Here is a 16926-nt window from a genome sequence, read left to right on the forward strand (position 1 = left end):
ACTTATAGGACTATTGTTCTGTAGATAATAAACAAAAAAAGTTTTTGTTTAAAAAAAAAAAAAAAAAGAAAGTATTTGATACTATTTTAAAATACTCTGTAAAGCTGTCTTAAGACTGGTAGTAGTCAACATTTACAGCTTGCTGTACCACTGATTCTTGAAAATATAGCATTATTTTGCTTTAAATAACATTAAAAAAAAAATCTAAACTTGTAGGAGGTCCTCTGTATGTATTCAGATGAATACTTAATAAAAAAAACTACTGGTGAAATATCTGCTCAAACCGATTCCTAGAAAAAGAACACCAGGGGAAGACAGGGTGAAAGCAATCAAGCAATGTTGGCTCGTATTATTCACAAACAGTTCAGTAATTAATTCTGACTACCAAGTTTGTGTTTTTCAAATAGAATAAGCCCGCTAATATAGTGCTCGAGTCAATACCTCCAAATGCAGAGACACCCCACTCTAGTTTTAGATTTCTATCATTCAGTTCTTACCCTGGATTGCCAGAACAGGCAGATTCACATACAACATCCATTCTTTCCTACACTCAAATTTTAATTTTGGATCGAGAAGTGCCTTTTGTTTCCAAACACTCTCTAAGATCACCACAGGCACAAACTAATCTTCACTTGTTGCATAATCTGCAAGATGCTGGCAATCTGGAAAAAAAAGAGTAATTAATTCACCCAGATGCTGCAGTGCAAATTACCTAGGATCATCTGGGAGAGAGATTTCTGTGCATTATAAAGCAGAAAACCAGAGCTAATGAAATGAGTTTGCACTGTAATAGTCTTTGTTTTCTTTCAATTATCAGCCATTCAGATAAAAAAAATAACAAAATGGTCTGTTTTTTCCGCAAACACCACAGTGGTCTAACTGTATCTGTGTGTCTCTAAGAGATGACAATTAAAGGTTATGGCTTGGGAAAGAGGCCAGGAAAGCCAATGGCCTGATGTGTGGGGCTTTATCCTGAGATGTGGGAGCCCCATCTCTTCAAGACCCTTGGAGAGCAAGGAGATTTGGGCCTCCCTTCCCACACTCTCACAGCCTGGCTGTTTGCTCTCCCTGCACTGCTCTTCCCCAAAATAACTGCTTTGGAAATGCTTCTGCCTTACTCCAAGTTAGAATGAAAGTGGGTTTTTTGGAGAACTTTTTCCTCATTTTTCAAAAATGCTCATTCCCTACCTAGAACTGGTGTCCATAAACAGCAAGAGGGAAGGCCCTCGCCACATGCAGCCTCCAGTCCCCACAAACAACCATGGCAACATCCAGCAAATTTTAAGCAAACGAAAAATAGCAAAAATATAAATATATTTAAGCTAGTTACTATAAAAACCAAAAAGCCCTTCATGCTTCAGATAATGTCCAAAAGCAGATTTGCAGTAGCATCACGTCAGCGAGGCCTTCTTTTAACCCCTTCACAGCTTTTCACTGATGTTTTGCGGCCTCTCCCTCAGTTTTCAAGTGCCTCCAACCACCATTTCCTTCCTACTTGTCTCAAGTCTCGTCAAAACAGTCTGCTATCTATGCGAGACTGAAACATAACACCATTTTCACTTCACTTGCCATGTTCCCGAATGGTTTCTGTCCAGCCTTCTAAACCCCATACTTTCAATTAGGTTTATCCCCGTCGGCTCCTCTGTGCCTCCTTTTCCTTTGGCTGAGGCGTGGGAGCAGCTTGCTTTGTGGTGGCTTCAGCAAATGAAAAACCCGAAATGAAGTACCTGGGCAGGTCAACTTATGGTCAGAAATGAGTTTCGCAGCAGGCCATCTTCCCCAGCAGGGGATTTGAATGTGAGGAAGATAGAAAATCCCTGTGAAGGCACGTGAAATCTCGTGCCAGGGAAGCAGGAGACTGCGCTCAGGAGCGGTCATCGGCACAGGCTTCCCACTATTTCTGTCTGAAATAATGCACCGTCCCCTCCTACAAAGAAGCTTTCTCTCTAAACCTTTCAATTTTATCTCACATACAAAGTATAAATAGGGTGAGCACTGACTTGGTGAACCGGAAATGTAATAGGCTTGTCTCATCAGTTTACGGCCAAGTTTCATTCAATTATTACTGTAGAGAAAAAGAGGATAGAGTTGAATTGGGTTATGCTAATGGGTAATAAATGTAAACATAACTCCGCAGTGCTATTTACTAACTTTGAAGACTACTCCTACAGTAATCAACTTTATAAGGCTCCTGACAGAATCATAATAGCGATAAAATACAGAGAAGCGTAAGGCTATTTAAACTCTTAACAAAAGCCACGATAATACGAGCAGTAAATGAGCAACTCCCACAAAATATCATTTAATAATCACGCCCTGATAAGGTTTAAAGTACACATCGCCATTGTTAGATGAAAAAACATTAAAGATTTTTTTTTTGTGTGTGTGTGTGTGTGAATGCATGTAGCAACCTAACAGGTTTTAATTACCACACCTACTCCAGTGACGAGCTGTTCCACTCAAACACCCAAACATAATATTTACAACCTTGTGCGGTTGTTAAGGATCTCGGTGATTGATGGGACGTATTGTGTTGTCATCTCACCACCAACAAATGCAAGTGATTACCAACAAGGAAGAGAGAGGCTGTTTTTATTTTACAACAAGAGGCCGTCCTGTAGGGACTTTTTTTTTTTTTTCCGAAATAAACTAGCAAACCTATGCACACGTGAACACGCTTCAGAGCTTGGAAGAGAGAGTGGCAAACAAAGCCTCTGCTACGTTAAGGACAATGTAGTCCTTTTGTATTAGCTTAAGAGAACATGCCAGCTGTCAAGAGAGCTAGGATACTTTTTCACAATCCCTCAGAATTCGCCTTGACCACAAGGAAATATCTGAAAACTGCATCGGAAAGATAGCATAGATCTTGTTTCAGAAAAAAAAGAAAGCAATTGAGTCATTGAGTCAAATAGGAATACAATACCTTTTCTGGCATCGCTACTGAATATTTATATCGGTGATGAATGAGACTACAAACGAAATATTTTAACATGAAGCTTTGCCTTGTTAACTGCATGATATGCCAAAACACCACCTACTATAAATCACAGGGTTTAAGACCAGTATTTCTTGTTTAAACATGCTACTTGTTCAGCAGAATCACTTGTGTGAACAAGCAGACATTAATGTACACTAACTAGAGCAGTTTCACTATCCAACTGATAGAGCTATAATTTAACAACCTCATTATCAGCATTGTAATTTTCAGCCTGCTGAAATACCATATTTGTTGCAAATATTATACAGCTTAAATACTTTAACAACATTGCCCATTTGAAGCTTCTGTCAGATAAAATGCAGATAGGCACTTGTGCATTGACGAACAAGCTTTTAATCCTATAAAGAAACTTTCTCTGTCAAATTATAGGTGTTTCAACACTTGATTTATGAACACCATAATTAAAATCCTTATGCCTTAAAGAAAAAGAAACTCTTCATTAGAACACCAGTTTTCTTTCACATTTTTATCTTTTAATAGTTGGAGTTTGCTTTTATATCCTGTTATTAGCTATCATTTCAGCATGTCACTTCTGGCTGCCAAGACAGGAGAATATAACCTGGTCAATCCTCAAAGTTTGGGTAAGCACCCAAAGGGATCAATGTTTATGTACAGCTTCCACAAAGCATCTGGGGAAAAAAAAAAAGAAAAAAAAGAAAAAAAAAAAAAAAGACAAGAAAAGAAAAGCTGCTAATTTTACTAATTTAACAGATAGAGGACAACCATCACACAATTCAGTGTTTTCTGTTTCTAGGAAGGCCGGAATGCTGTAATGCCTGCCAAAATATTTCTCCTCCTTCCATGAACTGTCAGAATGAAGAGTTTGGAGAGACAAATTAAAAAAAGAAAAGGAAAAAAAAAAAAAAAGCAAAGCTTTCATATGCATTTCTGTAGTGGTTCTGGTTCAATTTGAATTTTAGACAGATCTCTAGAGGGGGAAGAGATTCCTATTTTATCTGAACAAATTCATGCATATCATTCATTCATTCATTCTTGTAGCACCCATCAGCACAGCAGCAGCAGGTTTCAGTTTCCTAAACTCAATGCAATTCAAAATTACTCTCAATCTCCACTAAAACTACCACTGCTGAAAGTGATGCAGTTATACATTAGCATTCCTTCTCTAAAGAAATCTCTGTCCCCAAATCCCAGAAAAGAACAATTTATTTACAAGCTAAGCAAGTAATCTCGAATCAAATCCTGAAGCTTGACAAAACTAGGATCTTCAACACTATCAATAAGAAACTAATTTTAAAAGAAGGAACTCCCAATTCAACAGTTATTGCTGCTGAAGTCCTGCTCCCTTTTACCTAGCCTTCTATCAAATGTGTTTTAAAATGATGCAAACGTTTTGAAAAAGAAATGCCAGGAATAATGTCTGAAGTCTCCTTGACTGGAGCAAAGCATCAGACTCTTTAGGGTTATCTGACTTTTGGCCACTAATTACAAAGCCAACAAAGTTCCTGAACTCAGCGTTACAAGAGGCCAACAAGCTTGCCATGTAAAAGAGAAAATATTATTCTTGCAGATAATGAGGATAACAGAACAGAATCACACTACACCGCTCAGTGTAGAGGCTGTAAATCCATTCCTCAAAGATCATCTCTAAAAACATAACAGATAAATTTTGTTAGCCTTCTAACAAGCTGTTGTAATGCTAGGCTGGGATAAAACAGATCATGCTGCCCTCTTGTGCTAGACTTGCACAGAAACCAACCCCTTTATTCCTGCAAGTGACACACGAAGTGGAATATATATCAAGCATTCACTATGAAGTAGAAAACGTCCACATTTTCCTCCTTACAGACACTCTGACACGCATGCGATTCCCTTAGTGGGATTTGGATAGAAGAGCAAAGGAAGTTTTAAAAGAAAGTCAACTTTACACTCCAAAGGAGAAAGTAAACAATTCTGTTGTCTGATGGGATAAATCCTAAAATACAGCCATGTAGTCTAAAACTTCCCATCAGGCTTTCACTGTAGCTGTTTAAGTGGTGCTGTACAGGTATCTACGGATAAATTTGAATTTCAGTCATAAATTTGTGAATCCTGAATAACAGAATAAGCTTTACTCACTTCAGATGATCAGTTCTATAGGGTCAGGTTAACTGCTTAGGAAAGAAACGTTTATTAACAAGGTTCTTCTAATGCAAACCACTCTTAAAGAAGTCATGCCTAGTTGTTTACAGATCTATGTCAAATTACAGGAAGGTGAAACCTGTGTATGTAAGAATATTGTTGGGTGGCAAGGCAAAAAGGAGAGAGGTCCTCATATTCCTGTACCGTTTGTGCTATATAATATAAATTCCTACAAATACATCTGAATTCTTACACTGAGTAAGATGCTCATTACTATTCCCTTTACAGGCCTCCCTATATATTGCTAATGCAACATATAAAGAGAAATCTTGGACTCGTGCCTAAACTGATTCAAAATGCCTTTTTATTTTTTTTATTTAAGAAAGAAGTCATTTCATTTATTCACCACGACTGATTGGATCTACACTGTTGGGAGTTGACAGACATGTCATGATTCACCACGTATTTCCATTTCCTGATGTCGACTCCCTGATGCTGCTCATCAGTCTGCTTCCCCAGTAAGAACTATCAAGAGCTCGGGATGTCTATTAATTTCTTTCCTTCCTCAACTTTGGAAATGGATCACTGTGTATTCAAAACATTGACGGCGGCACTTTTAATTGCAGATTATTTCCGGAGAAATAAAACAGCAAAAGTCAGTGCAGCAAATGCTCCTGCAGTCATTTCAGAGACTTCACACAAATACTGAGAACACACTGGATGCTTAAATGACAGCTCTGTCACTACGGTATCAGCTTTGCTAATATGCGATATGCTAACTAACAGCTTGGATTGGCTATCACAATCAAAACGCTACAAAAGGGCTTTAGTAATTTCAATTTCTTTTCAGTACGTCTTTCACAGTATGGCATCTTCAAGAAGAAAACATGAAATAAAAGAAAAATGGCTTGCACTTAAACCTTACCCCAATGCAAACAGTATCTGAAGGTCTAAAAGAAGATAGATACACAGTAAAAACAAAAAAAAAAAAACAAACACCTAAATCAGCTGGTAAAACAAAGACATTCAAAAGAGAATTCGGAATTGCTACATGCTGCAGTTCGGAACAAGAGCATCAAGTCTCCCATGTAATCTTTTTTCCTTCCCTTTTTCCCTTTTTCAAAAGATCTATAGATCAGAACAGCTGTACCTTTGCATGCTACCATGACTAAAAGAAAGATGAAGGAAAAGACATCTATGCACACTGAAGTTAATCTTCCATTCTAAAATGCCTCCTGATAAAGAGAAGCACATATCACCAAGTCATGACAGTGTGTGAATACCAGCGATAGGCAGGTTGCAGGAATGCCACTCTTTTACAAAGCGCTGCTAATTTGAGCTTCACAGTAGGTTACAAAGCAAGCCATTTCTTATTACTCTGCATTGTCCCCGATGTTTACTCTATAGCCCTGACTTCATTTGTTACAATGAGCCAGGTTTTGGGGCATTCTTACAAGATGATTATGTGTTGCCTCAAAAATACAGTTACTGCACGCTGCATACAAAGACCTAAGAGGGAAAAGGATAAACCTTGCGTATCTGACAACAAACCCCATTAGTCCCACAATTGCTTGTGATGTATATGCTCTCACTAACTCCCCGCTAACCGGCCTCCTGAGCTTACAGCTTTACTTCTAACCCTTTGCAGCTGCCTTCAGTTTACACCACCACAGCCTCACAGTACAAGCAGGCCATACAACACAGCCTTAAACTTGTGCATTTGTACATTTTTGTTTTTTTTTAAAGGGGGAAATTATGCATGTTTCACTCATCATATTGTAGACCTGAGCCTTTTCTCCACATTAATATTTTTCCTGAAAATATTACTGATCTCTCTGAAACAATAAAGCCATCCCTACATACCCTTACAGCTATTGAACAGCTTCTGGAAGTACGAGATCAGGCCAAGGTTCATTTTCTTCATGAGAATGATGGCCAGAAGGCACATCAGATTTCTGTTTCTCATGTAACACCAGCCATCAAATCAGCACCACCGCACTTCCCCAACACTCTTCACCCTGCTCCAGCTTTTTTCTCTTCTTTCTTTTGAAGAACTGGATTACAGTCTTAAATTGCATTTTTTACACCGTTTCTACTATGGAAGGACACCAAGCTACTCAGTTTCTCAACAACTGCCACTTACCACACTTGCTTGAAATTATTATTAAAAGGGCAAATAACTCTTGGGGTCAAGCTTTCAAAGAAAAGCACACGAAAGGCATCCCCACAAAATACGTGCATGTACATTCAGGATTTCAAAGAGAGACCTGTGTTAACTCGATCAGATCATCACCAGCTAGCAATTGGTGCTACTAACAACTAGCAGTTCGATGTACAACACCAAAGCCACAGTTTTGGAAAGAGTAAGATCAACTATCTATAAGCAGTTAACATTCTGACTTTTTAATTTAAAAATACCACACTTGTTTTTAATTAAAAGAAGCAAAAACCACAAAGGTACAAAAATACTTTAAATTCATAACTGCTCAGAAATAGTATATTTAACATAATCAATGAGGTACATTAAACGTTCAGGGTTTTTTGACTATTAAACTTACCAATAGGATTTCTGTCAAAAAACAAGACAGGAGCTTTCAGAATGGCTTGAAACATTTTGTTGTGCAAAGTCTGACCAGAATTAACGAGAACTTGAAACACCAGAAGACTTCTTATTATGCCAAACAGTATTGTAGCCACCGTTAAACCTGAAATTAAAAAAAGAAAAACCAGAGCATTCGTACAGATATCCATCCTTCACAAGCACATTCCAAAATAAAACTGAGCTAAAACCTGGTTTTGTTGGCTTCTGCATATAGCAAGAATCCAAAACGTATGCCTAGGGACTCAGACTGAGCGCAGCACACAGGTTCTTTCTATTTGTCACTAGCTTCAGTTAGTGTCATATCATCAATTTAAACAATTTATCTTTTTCTGTTTGAAAGAATCAGCACTTTATGGAAATGCAGGAAATGTCTGTTAACCCACAAAATAAATCTGCATTATAACCGTCTGCATAACAGCTCAGCTAAGAAATTCATTTCACAGTGCCATGTATAATTGTGGCTTGCAGAGGTCACTGTGAAGATTCAGCATTTGCCAGCAGGTATTAACCAAGTAATACACACATGGCTATTTAGAGACAACCCCGAGTTATTCTCAATCAGCCCAAACCACTCATGCCATTCTTCCCCTTGTAAACCACATCAAATCATTTAAATGATGTGTATTCCTTTAACACGGCAGAAGATGCATCCCTTATGCCACGTGGAATAGAGCCCTTCTAGGGAATTGGTCTGCAGACTGTTTGTCTTTCTTCTGGGCACTCCTCCACTTAGGAGACAGAGGAGCTACGGGGCAAAAGATGGAAGGGAAGAACAATGAGATCGCTGCTGCTCTGTTTGCTGTGTGTAACCCGCAACGTGCCTGCCCAAGTTCCCAGCCGACGAAGGGCAGAGCCCAAAGGTGAAGAGCGAAGGTGTAAACCTTGCATTTGGCAGGGCTGCAAGGCCTTCCAGGCTCTAGGTGATCTGCTCCAGAAACTGAGCACAGCCACCGCAAGCCCAGATGCTCAGGCCTCGAGGACACCCTGAAATTAGGCTTTAACTATCACCATAACACATTGCCTGTCCTAAGGACAGGGCAAAACTGGAAGCAATTCCGGAACAGCTGTAGCAATAAAGAGCGAGGTTTTAAATGCTACAATGTGGTTAGGTCAATGGGCTGTAGGTGCTGCTTACAGATGTATCCTGCCAGAATGCAAGAAAAAGCGTAACTACTCGGCTTGTTGCACACCATTTACTGCCTATACTAAATCTGTATCTCATAGAAACAACAACGATGAGGAAGGAGCTACCACAGTGATTTTTTTTTAACACTGAGAATTAGAAATAAAATTGTTAAATTACTTTATACAGTTTCAGAAGTTACGGAAAAAAATAAGTTAAATTATGTGTTCTATATGAAATTTACTATCTTCTTATAATTTTTTTCAATATCACGTTCTATGTAAGTAACAAAGTCTTCTCTTCAACCATTGCAAATATTTCATTGAGCCATCTGCACATTTCAGTATCAAAGTTAATTTTTCCTTTTCTGTTATCTAGAATAAAGTTTGCCTTAAAGGATAAAATTTTCTGCAAGGTGATGTAGGTTATACGGTCAGAGAAAGCCAAGTTTGACATCCTTCATCATACTGTGCAGTCCAGTGAATGGCCCATGAAATAAGGCATTACACTGAAAATATAGGGCAAGTTATCTGGCTCCCACATAGTTGTTTCCCAGGCCAAGCACACCATATCAGTTAAGTACACACAGTTAAGTACTTCAACCCCATAGCTTCTTATAAAAAACAAACACAGAACTCACCACCTATCGTCTCACCCAATGTATTCAGAGGTTTCTGAATACATTCAAGCGAATATGCTCCTGGTATCCCACCTGTTTTCTTAGACCTACCATCCATATCTCAATCAAGAAATTACTGTCCCCAGCAAAACTGTAATTCACTAAAAGTGCTAAACAGCAGAGCATGAGAGTGTATTTCTACACATCATTTTTCTACGTCAATTTTCACTGCATTTCAGAGTAGCATTTTAATATGGTTTGGTGTTTGAAGACAAAGATCAATGCCCTTTTCCGGATATTCAGAAACAGATGGCTACCTATTAGATATATTATAATATTATATATTGAAATGATTTTTCAACACCTTGCTTTGCATACCCATCTAGGAGGCTTTTCGAAAACTGGTTCTTTTGCTACGGCACTTCAGAAGCAATGTTGCCATGCCAAGCTTTAGAACAGCAAAGAATGAGGATCAATTTCTAATCCCTCTTGCCCATCCATATAAAGGTTGAAGATTTAGCTGAGTGACCTATTAGTACAGACAATAACCACAACCTTCTGACGACCGACATTTTGAACACTCTGTTTCAAACTTACTTTCTAAAACCCAGGCAAAGCAAATTAAGAGCCTGCATTCAACCGATTTCTTCTGTTGCTTTTATTTATGTATTTATTCCCATAAATTTAGTCAGGAAGCAAGACTCAGGCTCCTCATCTGTTAGGACACTCATTACTCAGTTCCTGCTAGAAATCACACTTCCCCACATTGTCATTGCTTTGCACCTCTCAAAAACGCTTATTACAGTAGAATAAATAATAGATCTTTAGAACATAGACACACACATGCGTGTGTCATTACCTGCGTAAATTCCCAAATAAAATGTAAGGTCTAGATGTTCAGTCTCATTTGCTCCATTATTTCCATTTGTTGTGACATTCAGCTTTTCTTGATGATTTGCCCTGTGGAAATACAGAAGATAGTGATCATCAAATCACATTCCGCAAATATTCATGAGTATGTTTAACTGTTTCTAGGTTCAACTGTGTTGAAATCTTCAGTTCAGAAGATCCCATGTACTGCTGCTGTCATGCATCACGCCATGAGAAGCTATCACAGCTTCAGCATAAAGTTTTACTTTTTTTCCACTCACAGAATGAGTAGAGATTAGAAAACATCAAGCATATTCTCAAGTTTCCCAGCACAGTTTTTTCCCCTACCTATACAACAGTGATTTCTACTTGACAAACAACTCTTTTCCTTGACTCAAAAGACAGAAATGACTGATGAGTTATTATCATTAACTTACCAGTAAGAAAGCCACCAGTCCTGGAGCACATATGCCACCTTGAATAAAAGAAGCAAATACAAGAATCATTTTACAAAATGAAAAAAACATTAGAAAATTAAATTTCCTTCCTATTCTTTTATGTTCTCTGGGAAAACATCACATATTCAGAAAAGTATGCCATCCAGTCTTTCAAGACCAGCAGCAATTTGCAAAGCACATTAGAAGGTGCATTAGAATCCTCTACAAAGAAAGAAGTTACCTTAAATTACCTTACATGATAGCAAACTAAAGGAAAGCAATATACTTAAGCAAGCAAAATATAGTAGCTCTTCCTAATGTATGTTAATTGCACATTAAAGAACTCATTTTTTCAGTTCCTAAATTTGCTGCTACAGATATTCCAAAATGCTTTTTGATTAACAAACTTTCTGATGTTACCAGTCCAGAAATTTGTGTTTACAGGAGATAATTACCAGAAACAGGATCGAAGGAAGATGAGAGAGGAGAGGGAGGGAAAAACTTCTACTGCCACCTTCCTTCTGTGCCGAGAGGTGACTATAAACTTATAACAGGACTATTTATCTCAAAATACACCTCTGTTCACACTAATTTAAGTTCTGGGCACTCTATTGCACAGATCTGATCTTGCTCAGCTACCTTTCAAACAGACTCAATTCAAGGAGAAGCAAAAAGAACATAGCATGTCTAAATATACCATTTTTTACTGCCAAGACCAATCATTTCCATGAAATGAATTTGAGTTTTCTCTGCAGGAAACAGAGAGAAAGGCAACAGGCTGTCCTCACACAGCTTCCTCAACTCACTACTTCTTGCAGTAAGTTTCAAAATTATTTTCCTTGTCTAAAAGTTCTTTTACATTCTTGCTACACTCTGCATCACGCACAATATTTCGCTTTCTTCTTCTTCTAGTGACCCTCCTTCTAGCCTTTCTTTTAACCTGCACTTATCAGCAGAAGAGCTTTTATTTTATTAATTCTATAATACCCCATCCTTCCATAACCAGTCGATTTCTTTGTATTTCCAGTTGAGGAAGGTATTGTTTCTTCAGATTTGTTAAATAATATTTTGTATACCTCACGATTTTTTTCTGTATTTTCAAAAAATTAGACTGGCTTATAATTTTTGTGCTGCACTGCCGGAAGATTTATTATTTTATTGAATAACTATGACTGTTGAAATAAGGATCAGTGCAAGACATCTCAATGCTGTACAAAAACTCCATGCTGATACCTAAAAATTGACCAAGTATACTACAAAATTAATATATAAAAGAACATCATGTCCCCCCACATTTTGAGTTGAAACATCACAATAACAAGCATATATTACATTAAGTAGAAAGGCAAAACCAAAATACAATCATTATTATCTGTGGTTCTCAGCAACTTACCTGTGCCAAAATATTAAATAGTATAAGTATAAAAATCACAAAGTAGTTTGCTCCCGCAGTGAAATATTTTCTGTAAACTTTAAAGTTTATTTTTCCCTCAGAGCGACTCTCCTCTGGCACTGCAGCCAATGCATTTTCAGCCTGAAAAAAAACAAAAACAACAACAAAAAAGAATAAAAACCATTAACCTGGCAGTTACAGATTCAGACTAAGCTACTTGAAAGACATGGTTCAGAATTAGTAAACAATTAAATAATAAGATAAAGTGATTACACATAAAAAAACAATCCCAACTACAGTTTTGGCAAAAAAAATAAAAAATAAAATTAGTCTCATTGCAGTAACACTGAAAAATTTACTCTGCTAAATGACACTGGGAGGATTTTATTTTGCATTGCATCGTGGCATGTAACATGAATTCATTTGCAGTCAGAAATATTTGCTCTAACTGCCAACACTGCTAACTACTAAACCAGATTTTTTCTTTTCTTACACCCTACCGTCAGTCATCACGACCCTGAAAGCTAAGGCCTTGACTTGGGAAAAGATCTGTTTTCAGAGTCCAAGTGTGTATAACCTTTCCTTTTCAGAAAGGTATTTAAAGTAAATAATCTTCTGCAAGTGTGCACCAAAAATCAGTCAACACCTGCCAAAGGTAACAAATTACACATGAAGTTCTAATCACCTCCTTGCAAGTACCAACAAAGCACCTGTTAATAGGAAAAAACAATAAAATGACGAATAAGAAATCATATTAAGCTAACGATGGACAGGGAACAACGAAAGACGGAAAATAAAATAGGAATAAATTAGGTAGAAGAACATATTGTTCAAATGAACAAAATCCAGTTTTATTTATTTATTTTTTAGAGCATATGTGATAGAAAAAGAGGTGCCAGTTCAGTGCACATACAGCATTTGATACTGTTGTCAGAGGATATAGGTATGGAATCAACAGATCCAACTCAGATGTGAAGAGAAATCCCGATTATGTGCCCGTAAGAGAAGAGAAGCCTACCTTTCATTTTTTTGTTTGTTTTTTTCCACCCATCCAACAACTCTACTGCTGATAAGAAGTTTGTCACATGTTTGTGGATTTAATGGCAGAGTTGCCACTGAGACATTAGTATCAGATAAGCAGGTAAGTTTACTGCTTTTTGGTATAAAAACATTCTTCCAAAAAGGCTAAAGAAACAAGTTAGCAGACTTTTTTTTCTTTTCTTTCTGGGCGGGTGTCTCTCATCTTTATTATAGAAAAATAAATAAAATATACTCATAGCATAAAGATGAAAAGCGTCAAGGACACGCAGATTATCTGTTCAATGGATGTAGTGCCAGCACAAGTTTAGCATGGTTATAGGGCTCCTGCACTGTTTTATATGAATGCAGACACCCCATCACAAGGCCACCTCTGGTACAAAACCATTATGGTTGTTTTTGCACGGTGCAGACCAAGAGATAACAAGGCACCTGGAAGTCAAGCTGGCACCATAAAAACACTCTGTTTTCGATACCAGCAGAGCCAGGGAGAGCCGAGCAGTGGCATCCCAAGATTCCTCCCTCAGGGCCTGCTCATGATCATGTGGGGTATGTTAATGCCAGCCATGCAAATGTCGACTTTGTGTGAAGCCGCTGCTTCTGCACGCATTTGCCAGAGCTCGGGATTTTAGGGAAAGTATTAATTTGACCTCAGCACTGTACGAACACACCGAATCCACTCAATAACGCGGTATTGTCCCTTCAAAGTACCACTGTCAGAGGACAGGACATGGGAAGCACAGAAAAATTCTTCTGGATACCGATAGGAATGGTTCCCAGAGCCAGCAGAGTTGATGCTGAACCTAAACAAAGCGTGCTGGGTGTGAACACAGCTGCACAGAGCTGTGGGATGCCTGCCCTCTGCAGCCCAGGTGGTAGGACTGCCAGCTAAGCACAGCGCTGGGCAGACTCTGCACAATGAGCTCTCACCTGCTAATGGCATCCAACTGACATTCCAGTGCAGCAGGAAAAGCCTTTATCACAGCCTAAGTCAGAAAAACACAGCCAAACAAGAACTGCAATGAGCACTCACAGGCGGTGGCTCCACTGCTCCGTCCTTCATCGAGTGGACAGAAGAATCCTGGGACCAGACAGAGGACTCGGAGAAGGTGCGGCTGCGGGAGGCCTTCAGGTTGGGGGTTCCTGGGACTGACGGCTGCTCTGCCTCCTCGTCTTTTTTCAAAAGGGAAGCGAAGTCGATGCCAGACCTCAGGAACTCTGAATAGGTACCTTTCCCCACCATTTTACCCTACAATTAATACAAGTTTTGATTATCTTCATTATACACTTGCTGTAACAGACAATTTTTGTGTACCTGTCCGGGCTGCTTCAGGAGCTCTGCAGATGCACGTCCCTCCACAGAAACTGAAATGAAGCCTCTAACATCAGCTCCTCATTCAGAAGAGCAAAACCAAGCTCTTCACTCTCTTCCAGTCCCTTCCTGGCAGCTAACCAAGCATACAAACGGGATGACAGAAGTCCCAGTTACAGCCAGGTGAGAATTACCTCTTTGGAGAAGCTGTGGAAGGCAGCCATGCAGCCTTAGGACATGCTGTTGAACTACGTACATGACCATCGGTCTTTAAATTACTCCAGGCTGTTTTCACAGTCTGTGTGGCTTCTTACAGCTCTGTCACAAACTCACCTCTAGAAAACTAAAGCAACTTTTAAAGACACCTGAATGGGAGGAAAAAGGCAGGTACTTTTTCACAACTTTGTGATGCATCAAAAGGAATTTGAAGTTGGCGTTGGGTTGTCACCACCCAACATTAAAAAACCTCTGAAGCTCTTGCATTTCCTCTCTACCCTTGAACATCTGGTCCAACTAAGTTTGGAAGAAACCAGTTTCACTAACGGACTCCTTGTTCTCAAAGCTGTGTGACCATTTCTCAAGCCTTAGCTTAAAAAAAGCTAAGGCTGCAGGACCAACAGGGCTCTTTATTCACACAACCGTAAAAAAAAAATCAAGAAGAAAAACAAAGCGTTAATTTTGTCTCAAAAGAAATAATTCTCTCACAACATAATACAGATATCAAGACAAAATTAATATGTAAAAGTGCATATATATGATAAAACTCAGGAGCAGATTTTTCAAGGAAAGCATACTAAAAAGAATTCAATTCTAAATCTTTAAAAATATACACAGTCATCAGTAAACAGGAAATTTACAAACAAAAAATAAAAAAGTTCAACTGCTTTTTTCCATTCTTAGATTATTAAAGATAATTAGAAAGCGTGTGAGATGTAGAAGTGTAGACACTGATATCACTTACATCTTTTAAGATTAGAATCTGAGTTGCAGCACGGAGATATTGCAACTGGTGAGTCACCAAAACAGATATCTTCTGATGTAAGGCCTGACAAATACATCTGCAAAGAGATGCAAAAATATTTAAATAAAAAGGCAAAAAACATTTTGATGGTTCCTAGGAACTTCTATTCAATTATACAGTGTTAAACTTAAAATATAAAATAATACCCATGCATCTTGGATGTCTCAAAATTATGCTCAACAAACATGCTGCTTCTTTAACTTTTGACATTTTAATGGTAGGACATAGGAAATTCATGTTTCTGTTTTGGGGTGAAAGAAAAGGAAATATCTTAAGGACGTTTCGTTAAAATTGTATTTGACATCCTCCTACCAAACGTACATACCCCAAGTTGATTTGAAAGAGGTTATTTAACAAGAATGAAACTCGCAGAAAGAGAAAGCAGGGCAACATCCTGCGGACAACTAAGGAAAAACACCGCCAATAAAAGTCACTTCAGTGAGATGAGCTTTCAGAGCAGCTGTTGGAGCAAGTTACTGAGAGGGCTGGAGAAGCAGACAGGACTACTGCTCTGAGCTGCAGTCAGGTACATATTGATGGGGAGGAGTGAGATCCTTCAAACGTCTCTGACCTTTTCCCATGAAAGCAGAGCTTACCCTCCACTGCCTTACCTATCCACCACCCCTCACTGCACCCTCTGGGCTTCCCCTGAAGTCTGGGATTTAGGGAGAGAAGTGAAGGGACTGGGAACAACAGAACCAGTCAGTAAGTGCAGTTCGGCCCCCTCTAAAACACCAGGTATCTTTCCTGCTAAAACTAGTGTCTTTCAGGAGGTCCTTGCAAGGCCACCAGACACAAAAAATAAAAATAAATCCCAGCAGTGGAACAGAGGTTTGGATGTGCAGAACCCTGCAAGCCTGCTGCTCTTTGTATGCAACAGGGAAGGGGGGCAGCACCGACACAAGTGAATACCCAACACTTCCCAACCTTTTGAGAGGGTTCCTGCTTCTCAGCCACTCGCTTCCTTAGGAAAACAAACATGCACAACTCATACTGCCAAGAACTGAGGGGGTCAGTGAAGGCGCAGGCATTAGCACTTTCCATTTGGACCAGGTGTGTATTTTTGAAGATCATCTCCCAGGTGTCTCAGCTCGACCTGCTGTGGCTCATACTGGTGAATGGCACTGGGGCACACGAACTGGATTTCTAGATGAAAGCAAGCTGGAAAATGTGTTGCACCTCATATTCAGTCACCAAGAGGAATGCAGCTCACAGAGCCAGATTATGGTTTGTTCAAAGCAGAACCTCCTGACCTGCATGTGGGCCTTGGCATCGTGTCTCCCTTCATGGACCCACTCCTACTGGAGTCATTTTTTGCTATCATGACACAGGGGGGTGACACTCAGCACAAAAGAAAAGAAAGGAAAAAAAAACAAAAAACAAAAAACAACAAACCAAACCAAACAAACCCCATACACCAATTCTACCTCCTCA

General features: G+C 38.9%; 1 protein-coding gene across 2 annotated transcripts in view; it reads right to left on the bottom strand.

The window, feature by feature from the left end:
* ABCC4 (ATP binding cassette subfamily C member 4 (PEL blood group)) overlaps positions 1-16926 on the bottom strand; it is a 148625-nt gene that overhangs the window by 87047 nt on the left and 44652 nt on the right. For both annotated transcript variants that reach the window (XM_084282236.1, XM_084282237.1), the window contains 6 exons: positions 15433-15529; positions 14193-14408; positions 12122-12262; positions 10729-10766; positions 10281-10381; positions 7636-7782 (listed from right to left, as the gene is read on the bottom strand). In XM_084282236.1, coding sequence (XP_084138362.1) covers positions 7636-7782; positions 10281-10381; positions 10729-10766; positions 12122-12262; positions 14193-14408; positions 15433-15529 — 740 coding nt within the window. The remainder of the gene's footprint in view (positions 1-7635; positions 7783-10280; positions 10382-10728; positions 10767-12121; positions 12263-14192; positions 14409-15432; positions 15530-16926) is intronic.

Source organism: Netta rufina, assembly GCF_964035555.1.
Source record: "Netta rufina genome assembly, chromosome: 1".
In the NCBI taxonomy this organism is placed as follows: Eukaryota; Metazoa; Chordata; class Aves; order Anseriformes; family Anatidae; genus Netta; species Netta rufina.